Source organism: Amblyomma mixtum, chromosome 4 (assembly GCF_055824585.1).
Source record: "Amblyomma mixtum isolate Tamu chromosome 4, ASM5582458v1, whole genome shotgun sequence".
Classification (NCBI taxonomy): domain Eukaryota; kingdom Metazoa; phylum Arthropoda; class Arachnida; order Ixodida; family Ixodidae; genus Amblyomma; species Amblyomma mixtum.
In genome coordinates, this window is record NC_143015.1 from 136,535,445 (window position 1) to 136,560,834 (window position 25,390).

At 48.1% G+C, this 25,390-nt stretch overlaps 2 protein-coding genes across 4 annotated transcripts in view; one reads left to right on the forward strand and one right to left on the reverse strand.

Annotated features, from left to right (window-relative positions):
• LOC149348366 (regulator of G protein signaling 7-like) overlaps window positions 1-567 on the reverse strand; it is a 38,379-nt gene extending 37,812 nt beyond the window's left edge. For all 3 annotated transcript variants that reach the window (XM_089588084.1, XM_089588083.1, XM_089588085.1), the window contains exon 1: window positions 446-567. The gene's annotated coding sequence lies outside the window, so the exon portion shown is untranslated. The remainder of the gene's footprint in view (window positions 1-445) is intronic.
• Window positions 17-23,458, forward strand: LOC149348367 (uncharacterized). Its single transcript, XM_089541729.1, has 10 exons — window positions 17-381; window positions 4,698-4,775; window positions 6,074-6,168; window positions 13,107-13,335; window positions 16,544-16,697; window positions 18,469-18,575; window positions 19,690-19,825; window positions 21,029-21,202; window positions 21,945-22,067; window positions 23,231-23,458. Exons 1-10 carry the CDS (start codon window positions 17-19, stop codon window positions 23,456-23,458), a joined length of 1,689 nt encoding a protein of 562 aa, XP_089397855.1.
• The last annotated feature ends 1,932 nt before the right edge of the window (window positions 23,459-25,390 follow it).

A 25,390-nucleotide genomic window follows, 5' to 3' on the forward strand; every position in this document is an offset into this window, starting at 1 on the left:
CTTCGCTAACCACCGGATGCTCGGCTCGCGTTACCGTGTGTCGCGGGTCGCTGCCCCGTCGCCCAACACCAACGAGGCGCAGGCGCGACACGCTTCAAACACCGCCGAGCGGGACATCATCGCCAAAGCGCCTGGAAGCAACAACCTCCTGACGAGTCAAGCCCGTCCTCAAGGGCCGTCGCCGAAGCGCGGACATCTGGCGAGAGTCGCCGTCTCGGTGGTCACGCAGCGAAGGGGCAAAGAAGAAGAAGTCAACCTCCGCCGCCAAGAACGTTCCCCCTCTCGCCACCGGGAAACTTGCCGCCTCTCAAGCGGCGACTCAGACCCAAAGAAGATTAGGTCTGGTCCTCCCGCGACACCCTGTCCCGTTTTTTACGCGACGTAAGGAGGAAGCTCGACCCGGTCTATCCGTGAGTGTCGTGTGGGGGGCAACTTATTCACTCACCGTGGCGGGGTTGAGCGGATCTGCTGCAGCCTCGACGTCGTCGGCGGCGGTAACCCTGCTGCGCCAACATCGATTGACGCCGAGCGCGGCCCCCTTCCCTCGCCAACATGGCGCCGATATCGATCGCGTCTCGCCGGAGGTGAAAAGGGAAGCGGCCGGGGAGAGGGGGTGTCTCAGGAATACTCTTCTCCTCCTAGCCTCTCTGTCCGCGCTTCTCCCGTTTTCCCGCTTGCCTTCCCGTTTCGTTTTCCCTCTCTCAGACGTCGCGGATCGCGGTGCGCGGCCAGCTTCGGCAGTCGCCATCATTGACCTGCAAGGTGAATCTAACGCCGCACAGCGCCATCCTGTGGCGGCTATGTGAACGCTGTCTGCGATAATCTCATTCTCTGACACTTTGGGTGTTCGTGGCGCTAAGTACGAATATGTGGTTTACCAAGGTAAACATTATCTGTATTGAGCGACTTGAGACTTGTCTGCGCGTTTTTTTTAAGCTGCTGGAGTTGTAATTTTTTTTCTGAACGATAGATGCATTAAGAACCTTCTTCCACATTCGGTATTCCCAGATGTTCTGGGCCAGCGCATTTCTTCAACGCGATGTTTTTATGAACGCAATGTTTTCTGAAATCGTAAAATTCCACCTTAATTGATGCATCCGGAGACGTCGCCTCGGGACGCATGTAGTTTTCTTGTATATATTGTCAGAAACACACGCCTTTGATTTTATATGGCAGTGTCAACTACTCACTGAGAGCGCAGGCCAAAAATAAAAGCAAGTTTTTGCTGCGCATCGCAAGATTAGACTATTCCCATCGATATTTCCATAGCAGTACCTTACCATATTCCACAGTTGCCTCAGAATTAAAAGTGATGTGGCCGTCATAAGTTCGCAGCGCAAACCATGCCCGTTTCTTTTGGCGACCACTCGTAAGTGACACCTGTAGCATACTCCGTACAGTGTTGCCGTTACCGGACTATCGGAAGCCCGCGCGCGGTCAGTGCGCATGCGCTGATTCGTTGAGGCCGCCAGATGGCACCAGGTACTCAGAAGCTGCGCGTACGCCTGGCGCATCCGGACCAATCAGCGCGTGCGCTCTGGCGGTGGGCGGGTTACCGGTAATCCGGTAACGTTAACAGTAACATGGCATGCTAAAGGCGTTCAATTATCCCTGCCGTGACGTGTTGGAGTACGCCAGTCTTGCTCTAACGCGGCAAAAGCCACTCAGTATGCCGCGAGAGTGAGACAGCGCTCATATGCCTTTACAAAAGTACGAAGCATCCAATTTAAACTGAAACTGAAGGCGAATTGAAGTTTGCCTGATAATACTTTCCCTGAAAGTGCAGGTTTTGTAAGCTGGGGGAGGTCGATAACTGAAATACCGGTATCGCCATCGCTACCCGTTTTCGCAAGCAAGCTGTGATGAAATCAGAACAGGTTTTAATGCTATAGCATTTAGGTTGTAGTCTGCGAAAACCTCCCGGTTTCTCCGTAGCGAAATTCTCTCAGTGGTCGATAGGGTCGCGATGTTATCAAGAACACCAAATCTGAAAATCTGACTTGAATGTCCGAGTGCCTTCCATTGGACGATAATATCGGGTTATAATAACCGGACCAACTTTTCCACATTAATCCACCAAATAGCCCACACTAATTCCGAATATTCCACTTTAATACACCAGTTGGTCTCCGTTAGTCTAACTTAACCCACCCACTGATTTCCACACATCCCCCTTAATCCACCCACTAATTTATGGTAGTCATCCTTGATCCCCCAACGTATCCTGACTAATCCACTTTAATCCATTTGTTGAAGTCGGCCTACTTCCAAAATTTGGGAGGTTTTTTGCAATATTTGGAGGTGGGCTAACACCGAAATGTTAGTTAAAAATCGTGTTTTTCTGTGCGGATCCCACAGACTAAGCTACAGAAAGACAGGGATCACGGAGCCGGTTTCAGAGCCGGTTTCTGTCTTGGCGTCTTGAGTTTATGTTAGCTGGCGGAAAGAAAGTGTTGATATTTATTGCAACTTTCTGAGCAATAATTGGGTATTTCGCGCTTACTGAGCTCACATCGAGGCAGTCAGAAAGGGGCATAAAGATGGCTGCAATGAGGAAAAACTGGGCGCATTGTGCTCAATGTCTACTGAAAGAAAACAAAGGGGCGAAAGCTTATGCGAACAATGACGCTTTGTCATGCTCGCGTTTCAGGTGTTTTTGGTAAGAGGAAAGAAAACTTTCCATGATGTGGTTTCTGCTGTTGGCAATTCTTCACAAATACTCGCCGCGGTGGCTCGGTGGTTACGGCGCTCGGCTGCTGACCCGAAAGACGCGGGTCCGATCCCGGCCGCGGCGGCCGAATTTCGATGAAGGCGAAATTCTAGACGCCCGTGTGCTGTGCGATGTCAGTGCACGTTAAGGAAACCCAGGTGGTCGAAATGTCCGGAGCCCTTCACTACGGCGTCCCTCATAGCCTGAGTTGCTTTGGGACGTTAAACCCTAAGAAACCAATAAACCAACCAACTCGTTACAAATCCTTGTTGACATAATTATTTTTTTCTGGTTTCTCTGCAAAGCTATTCTAAATATTGCCGTTTACTATTCACTTATATTTAGTTAAATATTTTCTTTTTCACTTAATGAATAAATAAAACCATCAGTGGAGCCGCTGGGGTATCCACTGTGCTTTATGGACAGGTGCCCTTAGAACAGAGTAAGGAAAAGAAGACCTTATGCTTTGGTAGACGCTGGCGAAAGAAGAAGAAGCAAGAAAAGGGTGGAGAAGAAGAAGAAGATAAGACTTCGGGTCTCCCCTGTAAGCGTCTACAGTTGCCGATTTGGTAAGGACCTCTCTCCATAATTTGTTTTACAACCAGTTCCCTCCTTACGCCAGTTCTGTAGTGAACTGGCAGCAGCCCTCTCGACTCGAATGAATTTCAGTCCCCTATTGAGCAGCGTGCCAGTGTGAAGTGCACCGTGACGGCTTTCACTGCAGTTAGGAGCAGCGTGTGCTTGCAAACGCCAACATACCGCTGGTGCGTCAGGAGCGTTTCACTTAACTAGCTCATAGACAAGGTAGACAGAAAGCAGGTAGATGGGTTTCCTGACAACACAAAGTGAACAAGGTTTGGGGGGAAGCCTCAGGGTGCTTTCCAACGTTTCGACAACAGGATTTGCTTCGTCTGGGTTATCCGTTTCGGCAACGCGTTGCCCAGACGAAGACAAGTCCTCTTGTCGAAATTTGGCAGGCACCCTAAGCTTCTCTCTCTCCTTCACTTTGCGTTAGCCGATACACAAACAGCACAAAACAAAGCTGGTGATTGTCCCGAGTAGTCAATTTCCTTGACGTTCTGTCCCATTTGGGAATGCGGCTTTGGAGGCCATTCTCATATTGCCATGAGCTTACAAAAATTATGAAGCAGGAGGTACAATCGTCGGTGATGACAACGGGACCTGGTATCATTGTCGTAAGAAATAAAAAAAACGCCAAAGCAAACCAAACAATAGTTTGTTTCAAGACGCCTTTCTTAAGCATACTGACGATGTTGCATCCTTCTTACAACGGGCTCCTTCAAATTCGTTACAACGGGGTTCAAGTGTATATCATAACGAGCCCCTCATTTCCCTTCCCTTGTCTGCTCGCTATAACATGAAAGCTTCTACTCCTATTAATTTTGGAGAAGTCGTCGCGCGATATGGTTTTGTAGCAGTGCTTCTTTGCGGGTCCATAACAGCGGATGTCGAGAAAGGAAAATCCTCGAAAACCAAGACATTGAACGTTGTGCCTACTTTTTGATGGCGGCATCATGCACCACCATGAATACTTGGTAGACATACGTGAACGGAACGGTTTAATGCTTGAGCAAATGTTGAAATCTTTTCAAAAAGATCGATGTACTTTTAAGGCCCCGATCTTAAACACTGTTCAGGATGGCTTTCCATAGGGTTCAGTATTATGGTAATGGCGGTCATCATCGTAACGGGTAAAATTAATGTGATCTGGACAAACGAATATTGCCAGGTTAGAACTCCCTGCATATAGCATCGCAGTGCAACGGCTAGCTGAGGCATTCATAATGGCGGCCACCATGGCTAGAAAAAAAAATATGCAAAGCTGAGGTGTGCATAGGAGTGAGGCTGTCCCTTTGAACTCTGATTTGATGCTACTGAGGTGTATTAATTTAACATTCCCATCTCATTTTCTGCAGTGCAGCCCTCCTTGGACATTATTTCTTGCCTGCTTGCACCGTGCCGTCAGATCGCCCAGACATGCAGACTACAAGAATCCGAATGGAGCCGCGTACATTCACTACATCTACAATTTACATGACAAGCCGTAAGTATACGACTTCGGAGATATTGGTACCAGCGAACAGACGGGATCACCAGAAGAAGAGAGTACATGGGGCAGTGCATGTACCCTTTCTGTTGACCCCGTCTGTTCGGTGGTACCAGTATGTTCGAATTATGCCAACTTGCTCGCATAGTCACCTTGTTGATGTATACGTCTTCGTTTCATTTACCAATTGCGCGGAAGAAGTAACAATCTCGGAGGTATCAAGTAGTGCATTGACAAAAATAAATCTATGCATTGGAGGCATTTGTTCTGTACTATCAATGTTCTTGAGCTCATGATCACTCACCGCGGGTGTTTTAGTGCCGGTGTCGCTGGGCTGTCGACAGCAAGGCGACGGGATTTAATCCTTACTACGGTGGTCTCATTTCCAGCGAGCTGGCATAAAAAAGAAACTAAAAATGCTTCTCTTGTACGATGTCAGCGGATGGTGGGAATCCCACTGGATGAAAAATTAATGGTCGGCCTCGATGCACCACTTTCGCATAACCCGTGCAAAGCATCGGGACGATAAAGCCGACTTGTCGTAAAACTGCATGCCACTACGGGGAACGAAACTGTTGTAACAACTCAGCCGCGTACAATCTTTACAACTTGCCTGGATGGCGTGATCATTAGATTAGTTGGTTGGATGATTGATAAATTATCAATAGGAACTCAATAAAGAGAATCACAGACATATTAACTATAGAACGTTAACGCCACAACGTTCCTTTTTTGAAATCTTGCATTGTTTATTATTTTTCCAGGTTTCGAAAAAACACAGCAAGTATTCTCAGCTGCGCGCGCGTAATACATGGTTGCCGCGTTGTAGTTTCCAAGGAGAGGAGGAAAACAGCTTCTTTAGAAAGAACGCAGCAAATGTATGGTATAGCCATGGTCACTTTTGTAACGGTGAAGTAACCATTCGTCCGTCCATTTTGCTTCACTTATTTCTGATATATTTTTTCTACGCCTGGTCCTTTGGAAGAGCGTCTTTACGTGAGCATTTGTCACATTTCGTGCTCCTCTTTTGTGGCGCCGCGACTTGGTGCTTCTGTTACACCGTTTTCACATTCAACGCACCGCATGCATTTTTTCTCCCAGCGAAGATTGCCTCCGCTGAGGAGTTCCTGCCTCTTGTCAGTTACAATGCTTACTAACGCTTACAATTTGGAGCGGGTAAAAAAGAGAGCGTAGACGTTTCATGGAATCCTGGACGACCAGAGTCTGTCTCAATTCGCTCGCGCGCTAAACTCGAAGGTGCTTACGACGAGACTCTCTCTTCTTCCTCTCGCCAGGCGGATAGCCGACGCAGGAAGCCAGCTGTTCGCAGCTGCCTTCATCGTGGCTCTCATCGCCGGGTTGGCTCTCGCCATTGTGATTCTCAAGCTAAGTACGTGCTAAGGCGACTGCGATAGCCTGTATTCCCACGTGACCCCAATGCGCCATTGGCTGGAAGGTAAAGGTGTCTTTAGACCGGATCACTCTCATTGGCTGGAGGGAAGAGGCCTCACCAGACCGGAGCATTCCCACGGATTCGAGAGAACTGACTTCAAGAGGGGGAACATTCTGATTGGCTTGAAGGTAGTGACGCCACAGGACCGAAAGTGGCGCCACTTTCGGTAAAGACAGGAACAGCTGCAACAGCATTATCACCACATAGTGGAATTACCCAACAAACACAAAACCTCCTCAAAATCTCCCAAAAACAACCCATCGGGACATTTGGAATCTCCCCAGGAGGTGCTCAAATTTCCCGAACACATCCAAAAAACGTCCCCACAACTAGCGGTGTCCAAAAAGTTGTGCGTCCCATGGAAAGCCCCAAAAGGTTAATGCTCGATTTCTCGGCTCTGGTTCAATAAAATTATTCCTCCTTTTTCATGCAGCCTGCAGGCATCCAAGCGCACATATTTGCCAAATTTCAGGCGCATACTACTTTACAGGTGATGGAATTCACCTGTCCACTTGTGTGAATGCGTGCTGGCTCGGCCGTTGCGCACTCTGAAATGTCCTAGCATTTTACACACAAAGGAAATATGAATTCAAAAAGTCACCCCATCTTGCCCATATAAGAACAAATAGCAGCACCACACAGAAGTCATTTCAGTTTACTAGCCGTACTCTTAGCACGACTTGTCAAGGGCGTCCGCGGAACTTTTCCCAGGGGGGGGGGGGGGGGGGGGGGCACCTGAAGTCCGGGGATGAGGGCGGCGGTAGGTTAGCACCAAAAAGAAACTAGTGCATAAATAATATCCGTAATTCCAGGGGGGGGGGGAACCGCCACCCTTGCCCCCTTTCCGGACGCCCATGCGACTTGTAGCCTATTGTCCATACCGGCGACAACAGCACTATACACCACCACAATCAAAATGCAAGTCAAAGAAAAACAATAAAGACGAACTGAAAGTCCGTGCTGAACAAAACTTCCGGTCAACGGCGCAAATTGGAATGAATACAAACAGCAGACGCAAACGTAGGCACCTTTTAATACACAATTTGTACATAGCACTACGGCGCCATGCATATAATGATCGCCACTTTTTCTCTAGCTCTGAGAAATCTGCAAAATGAAGAAAGTAAAACAGAACATGGGCTGGAAGTTGATGCACCTTAAAGAAGTATTCTAAGGGCTACAAAAGCAGATATGCACGCGCAAAAGCAAACGTACGTAAAGAGGAACTTGGATGACAAAACAAAAGGCGAGATGGGCGTACGCTGCAGACACGCAGTTTCAGGTCATGGATTTTCTTCAAGTTGAAACCCCCCTTTCTCGGAACAAGCTTCAGCGACATGTTATCAAAACAGAAAAAAAATAGTTCTACCAGGCGAAAATAAAAAAAAGTGCGAAAAGGCCCTGCAGTATGTTTTGAATAAATAAATAAAATAAACCAACATACCTTGACAACTTTGCCTACGGAAATTCAAGGGACGAAATAGGAGGCTGCAACAGCTGAAACCATGAATTAAACGCAGCCTTCTGTCCTGCGCCTTCTCACAGCACAGCGAACGCTCAAACATACGCGTTACACCCTCGTAACGATCCTGGGAGTTTTTTATGGTGACTAAGTGTGGGGATAAGACTGCTTGAAGCTAGGCGGGAGGGGGGACGTCTTGAGGCAGGTGCGGTGGCGCGCTGCATCCATGGTGCGGCAGACAGCGCATGCGGCACAGTCCAGCGTGGGAGTCGAGATCAAGGCACGTTTAATCCGGTGCGGGAGAGTCAATATAGCCACGCAAACACTGCACAAACTACACCGCTGCGACAGGATGGCTGGGTGGTGGCGAAGTAGGTAGAACAGGCTAATCCATGGGCACTCGCTGAAAGAGAGTGGTGGGTCTCCGAAGGTTCTTCCCGCCTATGACCGTAGTAGAGGGCCACGCTTCCACCACCAACGCGCTGCAGTCGTCGCAGGCGCTGAGGAATGCAGGTGCGTATGAGGAGTCGCCTATTGCCATGAACTCCGCCGCCGCCAATGCCGCCTCGATGCGAATCAGTAGGGCCGTGAAGCTGCTCAAAGGACTTGCGATGCGCCGTTGCATGAGTTCCAAAAGGAATGGTATGGGCACGCCGAAGTGCGCGGGAAAACTGCCGTGAATCCGTAGCTACGAAGTCCACGACAGCCCAGTTGGCGTAGTGATACGAGCAAGAACTGCCGCGCGCTGGGGCTTGTGCTCGAACGGTTGAGGCAGCGCGAATAACAGCGCGCAAAATGGCTTCCGTCCAGCGAGGAAGCCGGGCGAGCGACGGGAGGCCATTACTGCACTTCTGCTAGGCAGCGTCGCAGCTAGGAGCGCCGATAGCCGGAGTTGCCTGGAGAGGCCACCACACAATGTTGCATTTGGACGGCAGCAGGGGAAACGCTAGAAGACGGGAAAGTTGGTGACCGCCGCTTACGGCGGCGCGATGAAAATGGAGACCGCCGTCACCTGCCTGCAGCATGGAGCCGACGGCGCACGTGCAAGAAACGCATGCGCCGAGAGAGATGCGGGGCTAACCGCTTCCTTCGGCTGTTCGAATGAAACTGCTGTTTCATCTCTCAAAACGACGCGTGCAAGAGCAAAACCTCCTCTCGCCGCAGCTTGTGGCGCGAGGCAGAGAGAAAAGAACGCGAGCAGTCGATTTTTGTTGTTGAAAATCATTTGACCCGAAAGCGTTATGCCCAGTTACCTTTCTGGGACCAAAATCCATTAACTCGCTTTTGTTGCTGCTTAAAACTAGAAAAAACGTTTCTAGACCTTTAGTGGGAGCACTGCCTTTTTGCTTGTGTTTCTATGTCTTGCCTCTATGGTCTGGAACCGTTTGAGAAACGTTGTACTGGGACTTGGACATTCCATCCTTTCTAGGCGCACATGGGGAGGTCTTGTGCTTGTTGGGTAGGTGTCCCTGGGAATTTTGCAGCACAAGTTTTATGGAGAGTTGAAGAGCGTAGAACGTAGGGGCAACTCCCAAGCAGTACAGGTAATCTGCCTAATATTGGAAATGGCTGGTTTCGGTCTGGTCTTTTGTAGGAGCCTGTGCGGCTGGGGCACGTGGGTAGCTGGTCAACAAAAAACGAGAAACAAGAAAAAAACGAGAGGCAAGGAACAAATCGCTGTCTGGCGTTTGAAAAGAGCCCTGTGTGAAAGCAGAGTGGTACTTGTGGACGCGTGCTTTGGAGAGAATTTAAAATTCATGGCATCGACGATTAGGAGTCTTGTATAGCGGGTGTTGGACAAAACCACAGATTCAGACAGGCAAGACTCAACAACTATCCATCTATCAGGAAACGAGCTCTCTCTCATGTCATACTTTTTCCTGTGGTCCTGGTCTTTCTCTCCACTTACATTATGACTCCGATTGAACTCACCTAACTTTCACCTTACCGAAGCTTTAATAGTTTGCCAATCACTGTGTTTGAACTCATAAAGCTGCGCCATTTTGCGCTTTGCCTTCCTCATAAATTTTATCAACCATGTGCTACTTTAAGCATTACCACGTTTCTAATCATGTACCGCGCACTGTAGATGCGGACCAATTAAGCGCGCTTTGAACTCTCAGCATGTACGTGAGTAGTTTGTAGAAAGCGTGCAATATATACAAGGCGGCTATGATAGCATTCCATTTCGTCAAACTCTGTTCTTGGCAGCCGCGCTTCTGTCTGATTCGAGCGACAGCGACAGTATAGAGCAATGAAAGTACGAAAAAGATTAAATTCAATGAAACTAAAATGAAACAATTATATCACCATGCGCCCCACTGTCCTTGGATGACAGAGCCTGGGGCCGAAATCCACATGAGATGAAAAAAAAAAAGAAATTCACTAAAATTATTTACCCCACACAGGCGAATTCCACTCAATGATCTCCGCTTTATGCACCCTTCATTCACGCTGAGTGGCTGAGTGATTACGCATAACAACAAAGAAAAAACATACAGCCCGAAAACCAGTCTCTCTGCCCTTTTAAAAATCTGGCTTAATAGGAGGTACTTTCTGATGGTTATCTCGACAACCAAAACGCAGGATATGACCACGCGGACGAGACTCCAGCCGAAACCGATTTGACGTACCAGCTTCAGAAATCGAACGCGACCGCGACCACGACCGCCACCTCTGTTGCTACAACGGCGGATGACGTGGAAACGGAGCCGACAGTAAAAGAGACGACACCTTCTACAAGCACAGGGACGACAAGTACGAACAGTGGGCGCTATAAGGCTATGAAGATGAAAATAGTGTGTTTTGGCACTTTCGTACTTTTTGTAAAACTTCAGGTTGGCAATATCGGAGAGCTTTGTGCCACGCCGACCGTCACCGCACCGTGGCGCCGCGTCCGGGTCGTTGCATAGCCTTCTGTTTGGGAATATCAGAGCTGCTCAGCACAGTTTTTTGCACAGTTTTGTTGTTGTTGTTATTGCGACTGAAAGAAGGATGAAGAGGAAGTTGCACGGGCCTGCCTAGTGGCTCGAGCTGAAAACTTGCTGGTTGTCCTATCGAACACACGAAAAGCTCTGCAAAATCATAGAACAAACTTGGTCCCCTTTTAATGTCTAAACGACGAAAATCGGCCAGTTACGTTGTTGTACTCCACTGCTTACTTAACTTTGTTAAAAATGTGGTGCGGTTTAACTACTGTTGAACATGGTTAGAGAGCGAAAGCTATGGTGTATAGGGCAACTATATATACGCGGCTTGGCGTCTGTAACGTTGAGTGCGTTCCGGACACTGGATAGGCAGCGCGCCCATCCTGCCACCCTGGCACGCTTTTGATGTTCGGGGGTTGGGGGTATCTGTTGTCTCAGCCAGCGTCTTCGCTTCGGCGGACGCGGTTGTTGCGACGCGCGGCTCTTTCACTATTTCCTCTTATCTTTTAACTCTCTTCTATCTGCACGTGGCAGCGGTGGTGGCTCGGCTCGAGCCAGTCGGCAGGCCCGTGCACTTTCCTTTTGATCCTTCTCTCAGTCGAAACAACAACACCACCACCCTGGCAGGTGGCAGTTAATAGTTGATCGCGAGAGTATGCTCCCCCAATGAATGCCGCGGCCTTTTGCTGCAGTGCCTGGTGTCTGCCACAACGTTGTCAGCTCTTACGCATGCAGGCCACATCTCTCTCTCACCACCCCAAGTACCTCAAAGCGCGAATCAGGCGCACATCTGTCCCTACCGCAATGTAGCTTAATGCACAGGCTTAACTGGCCAGGGGGCCAGTTAAGCGCCTTTTATTTGCTTTCGAAGCTGGCGCTCTTCATCGGTTTCGTGCTTAAAGCGCGATTCAGGTGTGCACTGTCGCAGGGAGCCAGTTATGCACTTTCCTTTCCTTTGCTTTATCTGAAGGTGAAATGAAGGTGAAATTTCCAGGCACGGTGACCTTGGCTTTACCTAGCGCAGTGAAGCTTTCGCTTCAACACATTCGGTTTGATTTATGGTGGTTTAACGTCTCCAAGCGACTCAGGCTATGAGGGACGCCGTAGTGAAGGGCTCCGGAAATTCTGACCTCCTGAGGTTCTCTAACATGCACGGACACCGCACAGTACACTGGCTTCTAGAAATTCGCCTCCATCGGAATTCGGCCGCCATGGCCGGGTTCAAACCTGTGTCTTTCGGTTCAGCAGCCGAGCGCCGTACCCACTGAGCCACCGTGGTGGCCTAGCCATTGTGTGGCTGTACGGTTGGCTGGATAGCTGGTGGTCTGTGATTAAGTTAGAAGGGCCTAAAGAGAGCACAATTAGTCAGGAAATAAACGCCAGTTAATGATAGCCTATCAAAATCATGAAGAAATGGGCATGGCCCGGCAGGAAATGTGAATACTAGATAACCGACGGTTCCTTAAGGTAACGGAGTGCATTCCAAGAGAGGGAAAGCTTAGCAGCGGATGTCAGTAAGGTGGATAGACGAAGTTAGGTTTTTTGAGGTGACCGAAGCTGTCACATGAGGGGGTTGATTGGAGGGGAATGGGAGGGGATTTTGCCCGGCATTAAGCGTAGTTAGGCCGTTGATGATGGTTGAAATTAGGGACATAGATTGTACTGGGAATAAGAAAAAGAAACAAGAAAAAATGCATCCCGACCCGCACCACAATTGTTCTCGCCAGTACCCGAAATCTAAGTGCCTGGTATCCAAAGGCTCCAAATCGAAGTTTGGCGCCAGTCGCCCTCCGGTTGCCGCCAAAGGTGTATGTCTGACTTGCGCTCGTGTCGTGGCTCTTTCGCTGTGTGCTGTCCCACGTTGGCTACTGTTCTAATCGCGTATCAGGTTGTAACGGAGCCAGAATTAACGCCGCGTGTGTCTACCGTCGGCGTAATTCCCGCGAGCAGAGAGGGCGACCACAGAAGTACGTCGCTGAAGATGGAATATCGGCAGCTGCGCAGGCTGAACGCATGCCGTGAGCACCATTTACGGAGGATGAGAAGCAGGCCTTGGGAACTTCCTACTTTAGTGCTATCACATTCTCAACACGTAATGTAATTAAGCGCTCCCTAAATTTTTCTTCGACTTTCTTCCTGAAAAACCAGAGTTCAGCTTGGGAGAAGGCCCCCGTTATAAATCCAGCCGTGTAAGCAGCAGGCTATCGATATAAGCTTGACCTCAAGTTGACCCCCAGTCAAAACGGGGCAGTGACACTAACCCATGCTCATCCAGGAATCTCGGCGGGGAAGGCGCGGGCTGCGGTATTGTAAGTTGTGCTGAACGTCCTCATGAACCAGTCATCGCGTCTCCAAAAGTTTATCCTGTCGGTATTTCAGCTGGTTCGGAATGCGTCGGCGGAATACAGTGCCGTGATCGCGAGTGCCTCGGTGAGAATATACGCTCACTGACATGCGCACTTCGTGGTCCTGCCTCACACTTCCAGGAGAGATACTGGACCGTCAGACCTTGTTCTGCACCTACGGCACGCGAACGGCGAAGGACACATTGTTCCCCGATGACGGCCTCTGCGACCTGATGTACTTCGACTCGATCTACAAGGAGAACCAAAACTTTCTCTCGAAACCGGAGCGCTTCAGTGAGAACCTTCTGGCTTTCCTGGAAAAGACCGCAGCCTACCAGGAAACAGAGGTTGGAGTGGCCTTCGCTTATAAGTAAGCACATTAGGCTTCTTCCTGAACAGACATCCATAAGTTTAAGTGGCAGAACCTTCTATATGTGTCGTAGGCATAAAAGCGTTGAGTTTCAAAGACTCACTTGTTTCGACAATTGTGGAGTAGACAATAATACACCACGTGAGCGTAAATCAATACATGTTTTTTTTGGCTCAGTTTTGTGCGCAGCTGAGTTCAACCGGAGAGGCACGCTTGGACATTTCACTCAAAAGGAACGTATGTCCCACTGTGGCAGAAACGGCCACGGGAAGAAGAAGGAAACAGCACTTGAAACATTTTCACTATGATCGGTGATGAATTGATTTTGTTCAGAGTTTTTGACTGTACAGCTAACTATTTCCGTTGAGCAATTATCTACCGAGCATAGCTCTATTATTTATGCATCCACATATGGAATATGAAGGTCATGAGTTGCAAGACGCTTGCAGTGTTTGTGGCCTTCTTTAATTCGCCATTTCTACAAAGTATCTTCTGCGCTGACGATCACGCTTCTTTTCTGAGGATGACCATAGACGCACTAGCAGAAGAAATGTAAACCGCTTGCTGCCTCTCAGGGCACAAGTATGTTATGCAATTGTCATATTTTCATCTGCTCTCGCTCTCGGCTGGAACTGGTTAGCACTACTATGCGCCCCAGCGCTATTTATTCATTAGAACAGAAATCGACCGCTTGACCTACAGGTCATCTGGCTGATAATCTTTAGCTCACATCATATTAACAAAAAAAGAGAAACATGTGTGTCTAATGTGTGGGGATGAGCTCACAATTAATCACATTTTAATCTCTTGTCCGCATTTCGAAGAACGAGAAAAAAATTTTTCACTGTATTTTACAATGAACACATTCCATTTCATCCCGCATTGCTTTTAGGGGAGCAAGCACTCGTCAATTTTTGTCTTGTTTGTAAGCTTCTGAAGAAAGCCAATGTTTTAAATCTGATATAATATCATAACATCTATACACTTAATATAACAGATCATCTAACCTTGTGTTTGGCGCATGATAGCAACAGTTGCTTATACGCCATAAACGCCCATATAACTAACTAACTAACTAACTAACTAACTAACTAACTAACTAACTAACTAACTAACTAACTAACTAACTAACTAACTAACTAACTAACTAACTAACTAACTAACTAACTAACTAACTGACTGACTGACTGACTGACTGACTGACTGACTGACTGACTGACTGACTGACTGACTGACTGACTGACTGGGCTGACTGGACTGACTGGACTGACTGACTGGACTGACTGGACTGGCTGGACTGACTGACTGACTGACTGACTGACTGACTGACTGACTGACTGACTGACTGACTGACTGACTGACAGACTGACTGACTGGACTGACTGACTGACTGACTGACTGAACTGACTGACTGGACTGACTGGACTGACTGGACTGACTGGACTGGCTGGACTGACTGACTGACTGACTGACGGACTACTTTAGCTCCCATCATGCCTGTACAAGATTCACCTTCGCCATCCTAAAACCATTCACACTTCACACCCTCCTGCCCCTCAGCAGGTCTTGCTCCCTATTTAAACCCCGCCAATACGAACACTTTGCCCAGACGAAGACGTTATTTTGTCGAAACGTTGCCAAGCACCCTGACGTTTACCCCTTACTTGTTCACTTTGTGATTATTGGAACCACCTGACCAACCTCTCTCTACCATAAGCAGCATTCAGTATCACAGCCTTTTAGACTCAAGTTCATAGCATCAGCATAGCTAGTTCTTTACGTCAGTACTCCATCAGGAGCACATACTGTTGGGCGAGTTGGGGCATTGCAAACACGTACAAGCGCATAAGAACACGGACAAAGAAAAAAATTGGCCGTGGCTTAGTTCTGCTTAAGTCTGGATATACAGTCGCGAGGAAAAAATATTAGCACAGATCATTGGCGATCAAAATTCGTATATCTCACCACGCGACACTGCGGTACGCAGACCAGCCCAACGGGCCGTTTCCATGTTTGCAGCGTAGGGGGGGACGGCATGAAGTAAGCTTTATCAAGCGTGCACCGTCCGAGCGTTGAAGTGCCCACCCTACGTGACTGTGCTTGCGGCATTTATTTTGGCTCGGTTATCATGAGCAAAGATGGCCTCTTCTTATTACTGTTTGTTTGTGTCCGCGATGGTTTGTCAAAAGGAACTCGCGGGAACAATAGATGATAGCGCTGCTTTTAGTCAGTAATTTTGCGGTCCGTGGTGGTCCGCTGAACCCCCCTAATACTGTAGAATGGGAACGGCCCGGCACTCTCGTTATCAGCCTCTTCGCCACCCGCAGCGCCACGCGTTGTCATTCCGGCACTCTGGTGTTCCGTCGTGTGTGCTAATCTTTTTTACCCGCGACTGTACAAGCGAAAAGCTGCAGTTATGCTTTGTTTGACGCCATGGCTGTCGCAGTTCGCGCACAATGCACTGGGAGCACCACGATAACGGTGTAGGCAAGCGCGTTATACAGCCCTCCTTCCGCATGCGCAGTAAGTGTGCTAAACACGCGGCTGCAACGAAAGGTGAAACAGTGGGGAGGAGGCGAGCGCAGTAGCGGCGGTGAGGAGGCGGCGCACATGCGCAGTAGCGCGCGGCTGCGCAGAAAGGTCAGGCGGCGGAGTCGCGGCGGCGGTTCCGGTCCGACCACCTGCGCCTCTTCTGTGACGTCACTCGGTTCTGCGCGCGCGCAGCTGTGGCTTATTCTGATCACGGAGCATACGCCAGACCCGGTGTTGACTAGCCTAGTGAAGCTTTTCGCTTCAAAACTACTTCATCAGCCTGGCAGTTTGCGAGAGCCGCTTAGGTAATATTAAAGGATCGTTTTCTTGAACACCGAGAACTAACTCCTCTCACCAGTATAAAACGCGGTGAGTTTGTTTTAACTAGGCTTCTCAGCTAGGGGTTCGTTTATCTCAGTTTTTGATCGCTTGCATAGGGCGTATTCTCTGGGAGTCTTATTCTGGACATATCTTTGTAATTCGTCACCCTAGCTTTAAGTACTGTACCCTGCAAAAGTCATTGCTGGTCTGAGGACGAAAGCTGTGGACACTAATAGTAAAACGACGAAATGACTAGTCAGGAAATTAATCGTGGGTTACAAAGTGTGCCTCATGGATTTTTGTTTCTCCAGTGTCAGCGTTGCACAGAGCCATGTTGCGCGTTTACACTCTCCAGGATGATCGCCAACCTGCGTGCGGATCTTAACAAGAGCAACGCGAAGCCGCTGAACACGTTCTGGAAAAGGGGAATCCGCAACTTCGGCGTCGTCGACATGCCGGCCTTCGGCGTCGAGACCAGTGGCATCAGCGAGGTGTTCCTTGCACTCAGGGTGAGATTCCCGATATGTGCGTTTGGAAGATTAAACGTAGAGGATAACTGAAGAAGTTATTTTTTTGTGCAGTACAGTACAATGTCAATTAGTAAGGCGAGTTCGTTGGACACACAGGTCGGTTTAGTGAAATGTCAATTACTGAGCTCAGTGCTTTGACCAACTTTGTGCCAGTGGATGACCAATAGTATCCTCCAGGCAACATTCTTTAACCATGAAATTCTTTCCTGCCTGAAGCGTCACCTCTACCGTTCAGACTGACGGTGTGCTGGAGGCTACAGGGTTAGGCCATGAACCCTCGTCTGAAAGGTATAGTTCTTTAGTATCGAACTGTGTCCGAATATGTCATGCTTTTTACTTTTTAATCGCGATTTTAATGGTAGGAGTGAAAGAAATATAACAACGCAACTCGCCTTAAATACTGTGATCGTTACTTCTTCCGTGTGCTGTCCTTGCGGCAAAAACAATCTATTGTCATCAATATTCACGACTTGCGAAGACGAGTTCGGGAATTTTGCGTTCTCTTCCTGACGTGCGGCATTGCTAATTTAGATATTTTATTTTAGACGACGCTAACTACGCCAATCTTAGATAAAGCAGCGCGCGGAGAAATGAAAAACAATTGCAAGGGTCACAAGAAAAGGTGCAACAAAGTTTCGGAAGAGTGCGTATATCTTTAGTCTTACAAGTAAACAGAGAGAGAATTTTTATTTCCTGCGTCCGCTCCGGCAGCTCCATAGACGTTTTCCCACAACTCCTGTGCCTCAACGTCATGGACTAAACAATCTGGCGCGTGCAAATCCCAGGCGTTAAAATTCATGCGATTTCCGGGACATGCTAACATATCCCTCCATGGACATGCTCGAATAAGCGCGGCAGTAAGATGTGCTTGAATTACTTTGCTGGGGGCATGATTCAGCGCACGCAAAAGTTAGGCTATAAACGGCACGGTACACCATGCGGCGCCTGCCCCGGACTCCCGTCCTTCACCAACGGTGGGGTCGCCGCCCCCCAAATGCGCATATCATGTGAGAGCGCTTTCACATTACACGCGTAATATCCAAACCCTCAAATCACCTCCCACGAACTCTGCGCCGCCTGATACCGGATTGGTTTTGTACGCCATTATTTGAGTGGAGTGTATGTGAAGATGGTACTACGCTGGAAAAAAAATGGCAGCGGTTTAGCTCTGGTTAAGTCTGGAGGATTGCGAAAGCAACGAGGAGAGAGAGAGAGAGGCGATGGAGAGCGCGCTGCAGCGGCGGCGGCCCCGGCTTGCCATAGCTATGCGCCGTTGCTGCGCATGCACAAATGGCGAGCGCGGCGGAGGCACCTCTGAGTCACCTACGTAGCGACGATGGCGGCGCGTCTGATGTGCGCCGTGTGACGTCACTGCTCCTCGCGCATGCGCAGTATGGCCTTTCCTCGGCTCCACGAAATGGCTCGGCGACTCGGGTAGTGTTGCTTTCGCAACAAAACGCTCAGTACCTTCAACTAAAAATAGTGCAATAGCCGCGCATTGTCCTGCAACGTAATGTTCAAAACCTGCGCGTACTTTCCGATTTATATTCATCAAGCCGATGGCCTGCACTATGAGGTCACTAACAGCTCATGTGCGCGTTTGGGCGCTAAACCCCAGAGGCCATCAAAATAGCGTGAACCATAAACTCCTGCTTCCGTATATATGAACCATTAATTTCGGCCGTAACGCAGTTATGTGCTTATTCAAAAATTATCCACGGAAAATAAATTTTTGTGCCTTCTCTGCTAGGAGCTGAGCAAACAAGCCAACAAGTACCCCAACCTCCCCAAGCCTCCCCACATCGTCCTCGGCGCCTTGCCATTCAAGCTGGAAGACTACTATGGAAATAAAATAAGGTAAGCTCCGAGTGCCGCTGAAATTCTTGCAGACCACTGCAAACGAAAGACATTGATTAATGCGGTAGGAACTGCCAGGTAGCGTGTTCGCCAAATGCAGCCGGTACAGCCAGCGATGACAGCGCCGCCCACCGGCAGGTAGCAGCCACATTAAGTCTGGTTATAAATATTCATTCAGAACGACGGCTTGACATCGCCGCTATGGCGCAGTGGATAAGAGGCACGTGTTGCGTATGGAAGGTCGGCCGTTCGACTCCGCTCTCTGTACTGTAATTTTATTGTTTTTTTAATTTGATTTTTTTCCATTTTTTCCCTTTTAGGTCGCAAATCGTGATGCTTAGTTGCATATAACGCCGTTTAAGAGGATTTATTATCCCTTTTAGGTAAGCCGTTGTGACAATCTTCAGTCACCGTGATCAATTCACCGTGGTTTCAAGCCTTGTGGCTGTACAGGCTGCAGTTGGCGAATACGCTGCCAGGTAACGGACGACAAAAGATGTGCCAATTCACATAGGTGTGACGTCATTCCCCACTGCCCCTAGAGGAGGGCGGTATGCGCAGTTGACAACAATGAAATAGAATCATACGAAAAAATTGACTGTGCTATAGTTCTCTATCGGAACCTTCAGGCTGGATTCTACTTTCAAGCGCCAGCACTGACTTGAATGGAGAGGCATGTCTTTTTGCGTACACTCGTCGACATTAACTTTTTTTCTTCGTTCGTGCACTTAGAGATGCTGTGTGACCGATGAATAAGTGCGAGCGATTGGTACGGCTTATTTTTTTTATTGCGTTGCTTACCAGTACGAAAAGTTGGGCGTGTCGGCATACAGCTGAATTAACAAAATCCTCGGAGGATGGCAGGACAGGCAAAAAATCAGCGGCGAAGACATTGCTAGAACGACCTGTCTAGTGTTCAGCCGGTGTACTCTTCACTTCTTTGTATTTCCTCGCTGGCTTTATTATTTTATTATACATACCCCCTTCATATTGTTTAACCTATAGTAGACGTGTGCTCAAGCAGCGATTATGCCCTGGATTCTCTGAAGCTTAAAGCACTCAGCAGGAAGGATTGGTCATCGCTTTCAAAAGAAACTATCGCCTTTGCATGCAGGGACGTACAAGACCCGACACTTTTCATCACCAAAAGCCATTACTCCTTCGGGGACAACGAAGTACCCGACTGCACGGTCCTGCCGCCCACGCTCCTTCTTAAGCCTCAGAACTCACAGTCCTACTACTATGATTTGGTACGTAGATGGAAGGCGGCAAAAGACTGCCATGTTTGAGGGGTGATTCTGCTTCGATCCGTGAAGGAATCAAAAAGTTACTGAGCATGCGCGAGGATACCTGAACGATTCGCCAGAGGGAACGCTGAATGGCTGTAGAGGAGGAGCCTATTGCCAATTCATATGAAGTGGTCATGTGACTGTATGACGATAAAACGCTGATTTGCTGCCCTTGTCAATGTTCGCAGTAAAACGGAGTGTTGAGCTATTTGGTACATTGTATGGCTAGATATACAGCGCCACGACAAGGGACGAAGAAGGACGGACAAGCGCTACTACCAAATGAAAGTTTATTAGATCGGACATGGATAATATACCCTCAATCTACAATCAGGAGCGCATGCTTCCACCAACAAGATACAGAATGCATGACTGATAGGAATCCAGATGTATAATTCCACAGTCGCGGTTAACAATAGGAGGAGTGCCCATGCGTATGTCGCTGTTCTGTGACGTCCCGCGGTGGCTCAGTGGTTACGGCGCTCGGCTGCTGACCCGAAAGGCGCGGGTTCGATCCCGGCCGCGGCGGCCGAATTTCGATGAAGGCGAAATTCTGGAGGCCCGTGTGCTGTGCGATGTCAGTGCACGTTAAAGAACCTAAGGTGGTCGAAATTTCCGGAGCCCTTCACTACGGCGTCTCTCATAGCCTTAGTCGCTTTGGGACGTTAAACCCGCAGAAACCTCAACTGTTCAAGTTCCTGAAATAAAAAAATGCATGAACTACTCCTTTAAATAACACTAGAGTTCTGCATAGCCATAAGGATCACCTAACAAGAGAAATATGTGAGGAACATCATATTCACACGAACAGCGACACGTGCGTGAACATTCCTGTTCTTATCCATGACTGTGAAATTATGCATCTGGATTCCTATCAGTAACGCATTCTGTATCTTGTTCGGGAAGCGCCTGAGCTCCTGGTAGTAGACTGAGTACATATTATCCATGTATTTTTCAATAATCTCCTTCCTTCTTCGTCCCTCGGCAATGTGTTTTGTAGTCATAGATTGTCCTTGATTAGAACACGGTCCCTTGAAATGACTCTCGCGGGGACTCGGTTACTAAATTCCAGCGGCACTACGAAAGCTTCGCTAATTAGCTCTCAGTGTGAAATTCAAGTACAGATCGTAAGACTGCAAGAGTTCAAATGCTTCCTCTTTGCAGAGCGACGCGGCATTGGCCTTGCGAAGAATGCAAATCGTCGCCGGCTCAATCCAGTGGCTTATCTCGGTCGGCATGAAGGGGCGCTGGACGATGGTCAAGCCCAACGCACCGCTGCACATGGGATCTCCGTGCGAGCACGACGTTCATGCCTTGTCATTCGGCAGCTACGCCCAGGTAGGCGCTGCATACTGCGGAATTCTGGCGGTAGAAGGCGTTCTGTACCTTAGAAAGGAGCAAGGGGACAGATGTCTCCTTTCCAGGGCATACTGGGATGGGATACAGTAGAAACGCCGTTAAGGACGAAGGGAGAGGGAGAAAACAGTGCAAGAAAGGTGACCTGAAGGAGGCATGACACGTGGACTTCCGGTAGCACTCAGTGTACTGGAGCAGTACAAGGTATTTGGGATGGTATTGACTTCTCAGTGCACGCGGTACAAAAGAATGTCCAGCAGCAAAACCTCGCAGTTCATAAGCAAGGGTGCTACATTTTCAAAGAAAGAAAGTTTTTGTGTTTTCCATTGAGTACATTCACGGCAATTTCAACGTTGGCGAAATTTTAGAGGCCCGTCTATTGCGCGATGTCAGGGAACGTTAAAGAATCCTAGGTGGGCGAAATCTCTGGAGCCCTTCACTGCGGCGTCGCGCATAGCCTGAGCTACTTTGGAACTTTAAACACCCATACATCATAAACCATAAATATTCATAGCAAATTAGTTACTATTAACCTGAAATCCAAATCATCTTGCCCTTCACATGTCAACGGTAACTCCGATATTTTTAAAAGACGACAGAGACAGCCAGAGACAGACGCACGCAACGTGCTTGTATGTGGTACAATTATTTGCTGGGGCCAGAAATTGGGAGAATCTGTTTTCACTGTAAATGTTCGCTTGCTTTTTGCGGGGATTGGGACCAGGTGTGCAAGGACAAGGCGCTACGCCCCCACTTGCAATACGACCCCAGTTACAAGGCCATAGCTACCAGGGACAGCAGCCGGAACATGTTTGTCTACGACGACGAGGAAGGTATCTGCAGAAAGGTGTGGTGTATTTGTTGTTGCGTCCATCGTGCTTTGGGGTCATCTTAGCTCTTCAGACGCCCATCGCAATTTCTGCTGAAAAAAGGCATGTTTCACCTTAGTAGTCAGTGAGGATTCAAGGAAGCCAACTAGTGTAACTAGAAACGCCGACTAGCAATTTTCTGACTGAAAGCGCTCCAGTAATTTCAAAATAATCTCGAAACACTACAAATACTGAAAGGATCGTGTGACCGCGTAATTTTTTTTTTCGGCAATGCATGTCATGGCAGAAATTTGACATTGTGTAATATTTTTTGCTGGTGTGAAAATCTGTGTACACGGTTGTGTCAAAGGAACTGCTGCCACATGCGCTCTTCTGAGGAATATCGTTTACAGTGTGCGCTAACAATTATACAAAAAACCCCATTCTTGATACGAACAGTACTATAGTTATTTCAGTGCGTTCTAGCCATAGCGCGCTCTCAGAGAAGGTGAGAGCTTGTAATGTACAGAGCTGGCTACATGGCTCCTAAACACATTGAGTGTGATAATCGGACACACTGGTGTGCCCTCTGCCTGCTACTTCGGCGCTACAGATCTCTGTTTGCACGCATTATTGAGTTACCAATTAGAAAGTAGAGTTATTCACATGGTGGCGGAAATCAACCGGAAAAAAATGATTTTTGGAGGCGCATGTGGAGTAGATTCCAATAAAAAAAAAGCGAAGGGAGGTCTGCACAGGGCAAAGAGGGGTGATGAAAGTAGAACATTTCCCAGAATCGACACAAACTAGCTGATCTAGCTGAGATTTATGCCTTAAATGCCTCGGGACAGGGTGCCTGAGATGCTACAGGTCAGGTCTAATTGTAGGTCATTGCCGTTGTCTTACAATGCAGGAAAGCCGGCAAAATGGTGATGGTAATAACGCTTGATGTGCAGAATTTTCTTGTGCAATCACAAGTGGCTTGTACGAACGTTAGACAGGCCGCAGTGTTTGGTAGACTTCTGGTGGACGCGAAGTTCGCCGCGAAAGTTCGTTCTATGTGGGTAGCCCTTTACATATACATCAGGACCCCCCAGACATCCTTACAGATATGGCCGACATAACAGTTGACCCTGACCCTTTTGTTAGATTACGTCAACTCGTTTTCAGCATTTTTTCGCTCCTCTCATCTTGTACGCAGCTTTGCAGCTTAAAGTTCCAGAACAAAGCGAACACAGCGCTACGATTCGGCGTCGCAGTGTACGACCTCGACTACGAGGACGACCGGAACACCTGTACCGACCTGAACAAGTTCGGCGCATTCAGTCGGCTCAAGATGGTGCGCAGGGTGGTGGATTACTACGGCTCGCTTCCTGCTGATGGTAGTGACTGCGTGGACGCTGTTCCATGCGTCTTGCACGCTGGATGAGTGAACGCTGCAGCGTCGACTTTACAAAAGCACGCTGTCCCGTCCGCCGTACATAATGCTTTGACGCAATGCGCGTCTCTTTTCCCGCTTTCTTGAGCGTCGTTCTTCAATAACATAAAATAAACAGTGTCTTGAACTAACGGCTATCACATAATCTTGCCAACCGTACGGACGCACATAGAGACGCAACGTTAAACGGAACACGCGAACACTTGTAAGTCGTGAGCACGGGACGTGAGCACTTGAGCACGCGAGCGATGCAGGCCGGCCCGGCCGGCCGGCGTGTTTACGGATGTTTTAAATATAGCCGCCATGCTGAGCCGCAAGCAAGAGGGCGAGACTGGTTTTAAGAATAGGAATAGTTTGAATAACAGCCCCTCAAGTTTTGAAAATGACAATGCGCACAGAACAGGCACCGTAGCGTGGATAACTTCCATATTGCTTTCCTAAGTGGACGGCATGGAAACACTACGGGGCATTCTTGAAACGTCTGTCGACCCGCATCAACAAGCGCTCATGCGGTGCTTTCCATATTACTTCCACGTGTACTCAGCCGCATTCGCATTGGTTCTTTGTTCAGACAGCAGGTAACCATCATATGGTCAGGTAAACATCTGTGAAGTAGACATCACATTGATCGATCTTTTGAGGCCACAAACATAAATTGTGTACTTAAGCACGTATAAATAAAACTGTTGAGTTCAACATTGCAGGCATGCTTATTTAATTTCGATAGGCGCTTCGCCATGACGCCCTTGTCATTCAGTGCTTGCGCGCTGTTTACGTGGTCGTTTGTAAACAGGGGGCGTCCTCGAGGCAATGCCTGTGGCCGAAAACAGTTCAAAGGACCCTAAATGCTCTTAGAAGTGTAAAAGAAATAAACAATCCTCGAGACATTACAAAGGGCCTCGCTCAAAAGCCCGACGGCTGCCTCAAGATACTCGGGGCCGGAGTTGGTTGCGCTGAACGCTGCGCTCCAGTGGCACCGCCTGATCATTGCAGGTTCGCTAGACAAACACACATGCAACATTGCCTCGCCATCTACCTGCATCATTCTAAGGCTTAGGACTTCACCAGTGGTTCATCGGCGAATCTCCTAAGTGCTTAGAAGAGCTGTGTAATCTGTCACGGCAAGTTAAATGCAGGAAAAAAAAAACCCGGGAGGAAGCGTCCGGCGATGCTTTGGAGGAGAAGTTCTAGAGGCCCGTGTACTGTGCGATCTCAGTGTACATTAAAGAACCCCAGGTGGTCGAAATTTACGGAGCCCTCCACTACGGCGTCTCTCATAGCCTTAGTCGCTTTGGGGCGTTAAACCCCATAAACCAAACCATAACTTTGAAGCCTAGTCATGAAATGTAAAAAGAAGGAAAAAGTGAAAAAATAAAAAGGGAAAGTAAAAGGAAGAAGCTACATATATACGCAGCACCTCATCACGAGCCCAGTGACGAGACCCAAATACCTGACACCTTTTAGTATTTGCGAGGGATGTCGTACGTAGCAAGTCCATGTTTTGGATGTCCTGACATGTTATCAGGTGGATATCCAGTTCGGGTGATATTATTCACACTAATTTGATATATATATATATATATATATATATATATATATATATATATATATATAATGCAGCAAAAAAAGGGAAAATCTTGGCACGGTATGTAGTAGTAAGAACGTAGACCAATGTTTGAAACGCTTCAAACAATTTATTGACGTTTCGACCGTGGAACGGCCTTCGTCAGAATGTCAGAATATATATATATATATATATATATATATATATATATATATATATATATATATATATATATATATATATATATATAAGAGGTGCCCTGATAGGTTATCCCATTCGGGTGATATTACAGATATTTTCTTGAATCACGTCTTAATCTGCGTAATGCTCACGAGAAGGATGGTAGAATGGACTCTTAT

What these genes read in the sequence shown, in the direction of transcription:
- LOC149348367 (XM_089541729.1), top strand. Translation starts at nt 17, where the DNA reads ATGCTCGGCTCGCGTTACCGTGTGTCGCGGGTCGCTGCCCCGTCGCCC. An exon ending in TACTATGGAAATAAAATAAG is followed by an intron (nt 18,576 to 19,689) that starts GTAAGCTCCGAG and finishes CTTTGCATGCAG; the next exon opens with GGACGTACAAGACCCGACAC. An exon ending in CATTCGGCAGCTACGCCCAG is followed by an intron (nt 21,203 to 21,944) that starts GTAGGCGCTGCA and finishes GATTGGGACCAG; the next exon opens with GTGTGCAAGGACAAGGCGCT.